This window comes from Vollenhovia emeryi, unplaced genomic scaffold, assembly GCF_000949405.1.
Source record: "Vollenhovia emeryi isolate VEMERY1.0 unplaced genomic scaffold, V.emery_V1.0 DF939148.1, whole genome shotgun sequence".
Taxonomy (NCBI): Eukaryota; Metazoa; Arthropoda; class Insecta; order Hymenoptera; family Formicidae; genus Vollenhovia; species Vollenhovia emeryi.
In genome coordinates, this window is record NW_011967218.1 from 1,450,766 (window position 1) to 1,460,799 (window position 10,034).

General features: G+C 41.4%; 1 protein-coding gene across 1 annotated transcript in view; it reads right to left on the minus strand.

Moving 5' to 3' along the window:
- The window catches only part of LOC105565935, a 41,282-nt gene extending 31,829 nt beyond the window's left edge, over positions 1–9,453 (minus strand). Inside the window, exons 1-8 of the mRNA XM_012019544.1 lie at positions 9,095–9,453; positions 7,101–7,189; positions 6,860–7,038; positions 6,642–6,763; positions 5,872–6,082; positions 5,665–5,791; positions 5,163–5,334; positions 2,864–2,967 (exon numbers count right to left, since the gene is read on the minus strand). Of these exons, the coding sequence (XP_011874934.1) occupies positions 2,864–2,967; positions 5,163–5,334; positions 5,665–5,791; positions 5,872–6,082; positions 6,642–6,763; positions 6,860–7,038; positions 7,101–7,189; positions 9,095–9,143 (1,053 nt within the window). The 5' untranslated portion in view covers positions 9,144–9,453. The remainder of the gene's footprint in view (positions 1–2,863; positions 2,968–5,162; positions 5,335–5,664; positions 5,792–5,871; positions 6,083–6,641; positions 6,764–6,859; positions 7,039–7,100; positions 7,190–9,094) is intronic.
- Between the last annotated feature and the right edge of the window lie 581 nt (positions 9,454–10,034).

The window sequence follows — 10,034 nt, forward strand, 5'->3', positions numbered from 1 at the left end:
TAGGAGAATAATACACCATTTTGCGTGTCTGCCGAGTCCGGCCTTCAGCTCCTCCGTGCACTTATTGACTCAGACGTTTTTCTCAATTACGCGATAATGCGTAAAAAATAATTACGGATTTTGTAAAATGGTATATAACTTTTCTTCTCAGTTTGACCCAATCTACTATAATCTTTGGAGTGGTCCAAATCGAATCCGACACCCTGTAGACTGGAGTACCGTTACGTAATTATGCAATACATAGTACGTAGATAATACGCATATGTAGATAATACCATGCGAGTTTTTTCAGCCGCGCAACGTCGCGAATATCGCGACCGCTTTTTGAAAATTTCCGCTCGGAAAACATTTCGCGTATAAATAAAATATAAAAAAAATATACAACTAAAATAGACGCCTTTGAATCGTCTACTCCTTCGCACCCTCCCCCTTCCTTGGTGCCGTTTTCTCGAAAATCGTGCCGTCCGTCGTATTTATAATTAACTTTTCCACGCGCGGAATGTACTGCAGAATAAAACCGTGCAGCTATGTGAGGCCTTCCGCAATCTACATTTATAGATACCAGTTATAACGTTCGGTTGAACCATTGCAATCGGTTCGCGAACGGTACATCCTGCCATGGTACTCCCACTCCGTTTCTGCGTATCTCGAAAAATGCTGCGTGCCCGTTCTATGCCGTGCCGTAAGCGAGGACTACGCATCCCGCAACGATCGGAAACACGTCCAGAATCATCGAGATTCTATTCTTCGAAACGACGAATGTCAACGCGACGTGGAAGACGGTCGACTTTAATCTTCTCGCCTCGGTCTCTTTGTCTTATCGCGTTTAAAAATCGAAGCGTGACTCGCCAATAACCGCATTTGTCGTGCCCAGCCTTCGATCCCATATTTCCCTCGCCGGTTTCAAGTACCGTGCCACGATTTTATTTATTCGACTTTCAAGTAAAAACAAACGCGAGCACCGCCGTAACGGTCTAGCGGCTTTTAACGCGTATCAATACAGTTAATCGAGTTCGCTACAATGTATGTACAAAATCCAGGATGTCCTTGCATCTTCGTGGCGCGCGGTGGGGCAGCTATCTCGCGGCCTTTCATGCGCCGTACTTTGTTCGCGTCGCGAGAACGCGGCGCGCAACAAGTGGATCTCCCGAACGTCCTTTCCGATGTTTCCCCGTTCTTCTAAAAAATTATATATATAAATAATGCGCATGCGTATTCGTTTATTCGACACATTCGCGTCGCGTTTCATGTACGACCGTTCTATCTCTTCAGATTTTATATCACTGACCGCGTAATTTCTTGTACCAATTGTACTCTTGTTTATCCATCACGCGCTAACTTATATCCCTTTCTTCAAGACCTGTGTCCACGATGCTAGAACTTGGTCCAAGTTCTAGTTTCGAGAAATGTGTAGCCAATCGACTTGCAGCTTTTATAGAATAGCTGCAACTTGGACCAAGTTCTAGCATCGTGGATACAGGCCTTTAGACCGAAGATGGTCCAGTTAGGACCGAAACGTCTATTCGCATTCTAGGTATTTCAAACGTTTCTGTCCGACACCACAACCCTGTCTAGGCTCAGGGGCTCGTTTCTCGAGTTCACTCGAGGGAGAAACGCGTGCGAAAATTCCGCTCTTACAGAAAAGTCGCAAAGCTGATTGGCTGCCCGCAGTGGTCTCTGACCAGCCGAACCCCTCGACTTTTCCGCGCGAGCAGAATTCCCGCATACGTTTCTCCTCGGAATAAATTCGAGAGTCGAGCCACTGAGCCCCTCACTGTGACCATTTACTCGACTTTCAATCAAACCTAAATCAAACCGAGCGAGATTTTCGTCCGTCGCGCCGCATCGGGACGCAACAAGTAGACTCCCTCCGGCGAGTGGCGGAGCGTTCCACGGCGTTGAACACGCGTGCATCGCTCGCGCGCGCGCGCGCGCGCGCGCGCACGCATGCTTGCACGCACGACGAGGAAGGCCGTCGATCGGCACGGCGCGAAGGCCGCCACTGGGCCAAGCCCTACTCAATGGGGCCGAACGGGAACGGTACATCTCTCCCGCTCTCCCTCCCGGGGAGCGGCACTCCTCTCCGACATGAGGATTCCAAGGGGACGCGAATTCCTGCGGGATCTCGCGGCGGGGAACAATCGCTCTCTACGTACCTTGTCGAGGCACTTGAGCTCCTCGATCGGGTAGACCGTCTTCTCGCAGCGGGCGCACGTCTTGCTCATCTTTATCTCCTCTTCCCGTCTCGGCCACACGCACACACACACGTCCTCTCTCCGCCGCGCTCTAGGCCTCTCGCTCGCCTCCGCGCTCGCCGCCGCTCGCGCGCACTCGGGCTGCCGCTGATCCGCGCGGGTATCGCGCACGCGGGGAGGGATCTCGGCGACGCTCCTCTCCGCTCCTACGGGTTCTCGTCGCACCGACTGGGAGCGCGCGCACGCACGCACGACACACGACACGACACGGCACGGAACACGGGACGCGGCACGCACGCACGGCTACGTACGTGTGCGCACACAACAGGAACGACGGATCTCGGCTCTCGGTATTGCACGTGCGTGATACGTACGGTACATACACACACGCGCGCACACACACTAGCGACACATACGACCGAACGCCGCCGTTGCTGGACGACTGCCTCCTCGGACGGCTGCTGCTGCTGCTGGCGCCAGCTCACTCGCGAAAATCCGGCGGGAAAAACTTGCCACCGACAGCTCGGCCCCGTGTATCTCGCCGCGACTGGCGACTCGACGGCGTCGGACAGGTCGGACTCGTAACGCGCTCGTGTCCCGTTTTGCGTCCCCACCTTTCTTTTTCTCTCTCTCTCTCTCTCTATCTCTATCTCTCTTTCTCTACTTGCCTGACTCGCGCGCGAGATCCTCGGAAACGACAGCGGGAAAACTCTCGAACTCGACACCGCACGACCGTCAGTCGCACCGAACCGCACTGCCCTCTCGTCCACGCCTCTGATCACAAAAAAGAGCCGTCGAATGACTGCGATGGTGGGACGCGCACTGCGCTAGTCAACGCGGAGACTCGCCGCGAGCGCGTGCGTCACGTGACGCGGCTTGGGCGCGCGCGATTGGCCGAGCGCTCAGGCCCGGCTGAGTCGCCGCCGGCACCTTCGTCAAGCCATGGTGCGAGCAGTAATGCCCAGACCCCAACTCTCTGTCGGTCCTTTGAACCTTTCGATTTCGATCACGCGGTGTCCCGTCATGTTTTTGGTGTAAAATCCTGTCACCCTGTCACACTGATTTCACGTATACAACATCCGTTTCATTGGCTCCACCAAACCCCCGTGTAAAAATATATTTAAAAATGTATGTAATACATTACATATATTTTGAAATATGTGTTATATAAATATATATTCTTGAGTAATTTCACATATGCGGGCATATATTTTATATGTTTTATATATTAGATTACGTATTAAAAATATATTTTGCATATTCCATGTAAATATATGTATAGTATTCTCTTATATTTTTTCTATATCATAGGCGACAAAAAATGATTTAGTTAGTTATATGCATTCTTATATTTGTGTATACTAGCGTAAGAGCATTGACATATATTTTATATTTTAGGATATATTCTTTTCCATGGGGGGAAGTAATGGCGGGGATGCGCAGAAAGGATCGACGCAGAACAAAACAAATGACAGAGTGGGCATACTGGTTTTACTATGGTCAAGCCTTGTGTCCACGATCCAAGAACTGTGCCCCAGTTCCAGTTCCGAGAAAGGTGTGGCCAATCAACTTGCAGCCTTTCCGCAAAAGATGCAAGTTGATTGGCTACACACAGTTGCGAGAGCTTGTAGCCGTAAAAAGTAAACTTCCTTCTGTCTTTACAATAGATGTAACGCTGATTCCATTCGGAGTATACCGGGAAGAAAACCTGTGGCGACATTCGATGCCGGAAATATAATCCTGAAGAGATGCACCGAAGCAAGAATGGTTTTCGTTAAATATTCAGATTTTATGAAATTACTAGAATTTCGTTTTCTCAATTAAACACGCGAATGAAGCGAAACGTTCGTTCACGCGCCTGTGAACAGGCTGGCGTTCTAAAAAAAAAGTTACTAGTGATTAATTCTAATAGTAAAATTAATATGTATCGGTCTTATTAGACTCGATAATTATAAATTTCTAATCTAACTTTTCGACATAGTCTGTTTTAATTAACGCCACTACCTAGAAACATCTCGGCGTATGAAAGAAACAACTGTGATAAATGAAACCAAGTTGAGCAGATTCGAGTACTACGTTAGTCAACGTAAGCTACGCTAAATTATCTCTATTTCACGAATTTCTTTGCTTTCGCTGCTATCATTAACGGAAGCGACGTGATCAAATTTCAAATATGATGCTGCTGCTTAGCAAGATTGCCATTGTTATTTGTAACGTCGTAAAATTTACAACTGTAAACTTACAAGAATCGTACCGTAAGTACGAAAGCGTTGATAAAGCAGCGTACTAACATACCACAGTTTGACTATACGATAATGAAATAATTTTCAGAATTGTATAATCATTCATTTTGGTACGGAGACTTTTCTGTACTAATTCAATAAGAAAATCATATTGCAAAACCCTTTTATAAAGCTATGAACAAGTCACAAAGTATTAATTTTTGTAAGGAAATAAGTAAAAAAATAGCTTTTCGCTCCGTTTATACCAAACGCATACACGTATGAGTCCTCGCTGTTATTCTAATCTCTATTATTCTTCTCGTTGCCAGATTAAACTACGTCTGGCTTCCATCTTTCCTCAAATGTTTATAAAATTTTCACTCAGGAAAATATACCTATACGTACGAATGGATGACGTGTATGAAATAAATATATGTGAACGCCCACAACCCATCGAACGCAAATTTCTGGATTTGCTAAGCCTAAATAGCCAATTATTCCTGCAGGACAGAGATCGCTTAGCCGCTGCCTGTAAACTGGTGCCCTCTGCAGGTTGCAGAACTCGCACGAATAATACAGACTAATGCATGTAACCGCACGATACTAAGGTGTTAGATAGACAACAAGAAACGTCTTTTGTAAACTTTTGTAAACAATACCAAGTACAAAAATCGTTTACTTCATTCGAGACCACGTACACATTATTTTAATAAGGCTTAATATAAATGCCCTCTTCAATTTTTACCTTTAAGAAATTCATAGACCACGCTGAAGTCCTTGTTCGAGAATCCTTGAGCGATCACCGCTCTATAAATTTGATGCGCCAGAGAACCGAGGGGAATCGGAGCTTGCGTTCTGGTAGCGGCGGATTGCGCCAGTCCCAGATCTTTGGCCATCAATGTTGTCCCGAAACCGCCCTGCATACGTCAACTTGTTATTATAGTAATCATATTATACATAATCATACAGTTCTCGTCAGACGCGCGAATAATAATATTCGTACAAGTACGATGAAGCCGTTCACTGCTTAAAGTTATTTGCTCCTAAATAAATTAGCAGTAAGTGCAATATAATTAATTGAGAGTACTCGAAGTAAATTATACGAGCTTTGTAATGTGAGCGTTATAATTTTGCAACGTTTATCTGCCCCGATTATCCCGCTTCCTGCAGCTGGAATTCTGCTTCTGCGAATCAGTGCAGTATAAAAAGAAAATCGGATCACGCAGAAGCCTTCGACACTCGATTACCTCATAATTCTTCGAACTGGGAACATTGGGCAGGATCCCTGGAACCGGATTGTAGAGATCGGAAGACCAGCATCTGCCCGAGCTCGAGTTTACAATGTCGGCCAATATCTTGGCGTCCAAGCCCAGCCTAAAATATTAAGCGCATTCATTCATCGGCGCGTCAAAGGCGACAATTACGAGCGCATACAGACCAGACATGTCTCTCACCTTTGCCCAAGGTTGAACGCCTCGGCAGTGCCAATCATACTAATGGCTAATAACATATTGTTACACAGCTTAGCCGCCTGTCCCATGCCCACGTCTCCGCAGTGCACTATCCTAGATCCCAGAGCTTCAAGAATGGACTTCGCATCGTTAAAATCCATTCCCGAGCCGCCCACCATGAATGTCAACGTACCATCCTTAGCTGCGTTCACACCTGCAACATCGACCCGATTAAACACGCAGTTAGTTTTTAGTTTAGCTACTATATGTAGAAAGATCGTGGGCCAATGAACGATAAGGAGATTATTGTTGCAAATAGGATTTTTTAATTAAAAAATTTTACTGCGACGTTTCGAATTGCACAGTCTTCTTCAGCTTTAAAATAGGTTTAATTAATTAATAAAAATAGCGGAAAAAGTATTAGAAAATTAATAATGATAGCGTGATAGATGAATAAAAAAATTTACTAATAAATTAGCATATCGTAATTAATAAGTAAAAAAATTTTTAAGCAAACTATGTCAATTGCGACAAGTTTGAACAAAATCGAAAGCATTACAACAATTAATTAATTGTTATGATGCTTTCAATTTTTATACGGTCCCTTGTAATTAATTAATTTAATTTGAAAACTAGTCATTCAAACATTTATGTAAGTGAAAAACGTCACAAGAAAGAGAGGGTGAATAATATAAATATAGCCAATCGAACATAATCGGTTTCCAAATATTGTTCGCGTCTTTTCTACTGTATCTTAATAAATTAAAACGTGCCTCCTGACACGGGACTGTCGATAAATCTCAAATTACGTTCCCGAGCCTGCGACGCGACCGACTGAGACACCGATGGATCCACGGTACTGCTATCGATCAGTAGAACGTTGTTCTTCGCTGCACTAAAACCAAGTCGGTGATAAATAAATTTGCAATACGTGTAATTAACAAGTTTGATCGAGTCCGGAAAATGTCGGGCTTGAAAATTGATTTTTCACCTAAACACGCCGTTCTCGCCGGTGTATACATCCAGCACGTGTTGATTTGATGGTAACATTGAGATGACAACATCAGCTCCGCTTGACATTTCAGCCGCGCTTGACGCACAACCTGCGCCCGCCTCCACTAAATTCGCCACCGCCGACTTGTTTACATCATATACAGTGAGCTCATATCCCTGCCAGTGCAAGAATAAATTGTTAATGAAGATTATTTGAAGACAGTGATTTATCCGATTACCTTCTTCAACAAGTTCCTCGCCATGTGACCGCCCATGTTGCCCAATCCAACGAATCCGACTTTCGAATAACGTCTTGCTAACATCTTGCCTAAATGAATGCCGTAAATCATATTAATACTGAGCACGTGTATCGGCGCTTCGCAAGGAATAAGCCATTTATATGTTTGAATAAATAAATTAAGCTTTCGCGCTTTAACAGTTTAACAAATTAACCCTTAAACTACACACATTCAAATTGAGACGTACACTACACACTGGGGTCAATCTGACCCCACTAGTTTAAACAATTGCTGCAATGATACTATTAATTTTTTACTGTTGTAAAAAATTAGACATGTTATATGAACATTAACAAGTAGGATGAACTTGGTCCGAGCCATAAATAATGATTGCAATAATTTAAAAAAATTAAAATGTAGAAAGAAGATCAAAAAGTGCCGTTTTTTACTTAAAATTCAATAACTTTTTCATTTTTTAATATTTTAACTTAAAAATTAAACTGGATACTCTTGAAACAATGTTCTTTAAGATAAAAATAATTGCAATAGTGCACATTCCAAAAAAGGTGTTTACTTTGACAACCGAAGGTGTAATATTTCGGAAAAATTGAAGGCACATTTTCAATTTTTTTAAATTATTGCAATCATTATTTATGGCTAGGAAAACCAAGTTTATCCTACTTGTTAACGTTAATATGACATGTCTAATTTTTTACAACATCAAAAAATTAATAGTATCATTGCAGCAATTGTTTAAACTAGTGGGGTCAGATTGACCCCAGTGTGTAGCGTATGTCTCAAATAGATAGTCTTTTGCGTGTAAAATATTTTTTTTACAAAATATATGATAAATAAAGGTTGAATACATTATTTCAATACAGCATCTGGCGTATGCTCCGAGTTCGCAAATTATACGCCATTTAAAATTTATTATAATTATTATAATTTATGTTATAACTAATAATTTATGTTATAACTAATAAAAAAAATCACACGGTATATAAATTAATACCTACATTTTTCTAGTTGAAATGCAGTAAAATTGAACAAAAAAAATGATAAAAAATTCCTCCCAATATTCGTATACTACACATGGGGTCAGATTGACCCCAGCGTCTCGAAACGTCTACTTCGAACGGCTGTCACTAGTCAACTAGCACCTTGGGACCCACAACTAGTGTGTAGTCTTAAAAAGGAAGACTTCAACTACCAACAGATGACGCCATAAGTTCCAACTTCACATTTTATATAGCAGATATTTTAACGCAAACTTTTGTTGGGGTCAATTTGACCCCAGGTGTAGTTTAAGGGTTAATAAAAGTCCTTTATTCCTTTAAATTTCTGTTAATAGTTCAAGTCTTTAGAATGATAGCTGAGAGCTAATTTTCCATCGACTACTCTAATTTCAAAGTTCTCTCTAGTTCAAAGCATATAGGATTCCTAAATGCACTACAATTCGTCAGAATTAATAATTTTATCCGGACTTAATAATTTGATAATTTATATACGACAATAAAAAATTCTCTTACACCAGAATTTCTAGTAACTGTTTCTTTAAAACACTTCCACTCTGCGTTCTATGTGAAAATGATTTTTACATGTTATTTATACTTTTTATTGTTTATGCTTTGTCTTATCTTATTCATACTAACAATTGCATTCAATCAGTTTTTCAAGTAAACTAAGTGATAGCACAGAGTGATGCAGATAACAATTCAGGAAAATGTATTATCGCCTCTTTCATCAATTCTCTATCTGATATTTTCTGCAATAAACGCCTATTGTGTTAATAAAGACACTCTTATTCTTTAGTACAAAGTAATTTCGTTAATTTTCTCAATATTGTTAATTAATCATTTGAGTAGTAGAGAAATTATAAATAATGACAAGTAAAAACCTCAAAAATACTTGTCAAGATGAATAAACTTGTTATGCTGATTATACATATGGTATATTCAACGTTAGGTCTAGTGTTGAATAAGCTAAAATATTACCTGCTGCCGGGCTAGTAAATAATTTCGTAAGTGTCACAAAAACACTCATTTCGAATACTTGTAATAATGATAAATTATACAAATTGGCAAATAAATTGCAATTTTATGGCCGACGAAATTAATGCTGATTCTTGTTTTGCTCAATTTAAATGCATCGCGGCAAGAAAAACTAGTCTCGAGACACGTAATCAGCTGCTCACTATTATACGTCTGACAATGAGTGTGTTAAGCAAAAGAAGTGAGAGAAAATAATCTTTTGCTAGGAGAAAGAGCAACTTATGTTAGATGGTAAAAGAACACTCCCGATGACACGAGAAATCGTCGCGACCGCAGCGACGTCTCAGGCATGATTAAGCATGAAAATACATTACGTAACTCGATAAGAATTGGTAATAGATAATGCTTCAACGGCGGGAAATTTAAACTACGTAATTTAAGCCAACGGCATACGATACTATTTTTCCTACTGGATTGCTACTGGACTGTACCCTTATTGGCTCTTGCAAGAGTTCCGAGTAGTTCTGAGTGGAGTTCTAGACAGTTCTCGACGAGTTCTAACAAAAAGTCTTATGACGCACAGCGCTTAAGGCAGGATACCACCTTTGACTGCGATTTTGGAGGCGTTTTTCATGAATTTTTTTTTTTGCATACAAAGAGTGCGCAGAAACAAAATCGGTTTTAGTCATTCATTAATGTAACTTTAATCTGTAATTACAAACTGAAAAAGTTTCAAAAATAATCTCTTGTAGGTAGCGCCAAAATACATTCCTTTGGAGGAACACCGTTAGACGGCGTGTCAAATTCCGCTCTGTACGTGGCTCCTAGAAAAAAAACCAAAGAATGTTCCTATTAACAACAATATTTTTTAATGCTGTACGTAGGGATTTTACGAAATTTCGATTTTTAAGAAAATGGCGGTCATTTTAACAAAAAGTTTTAT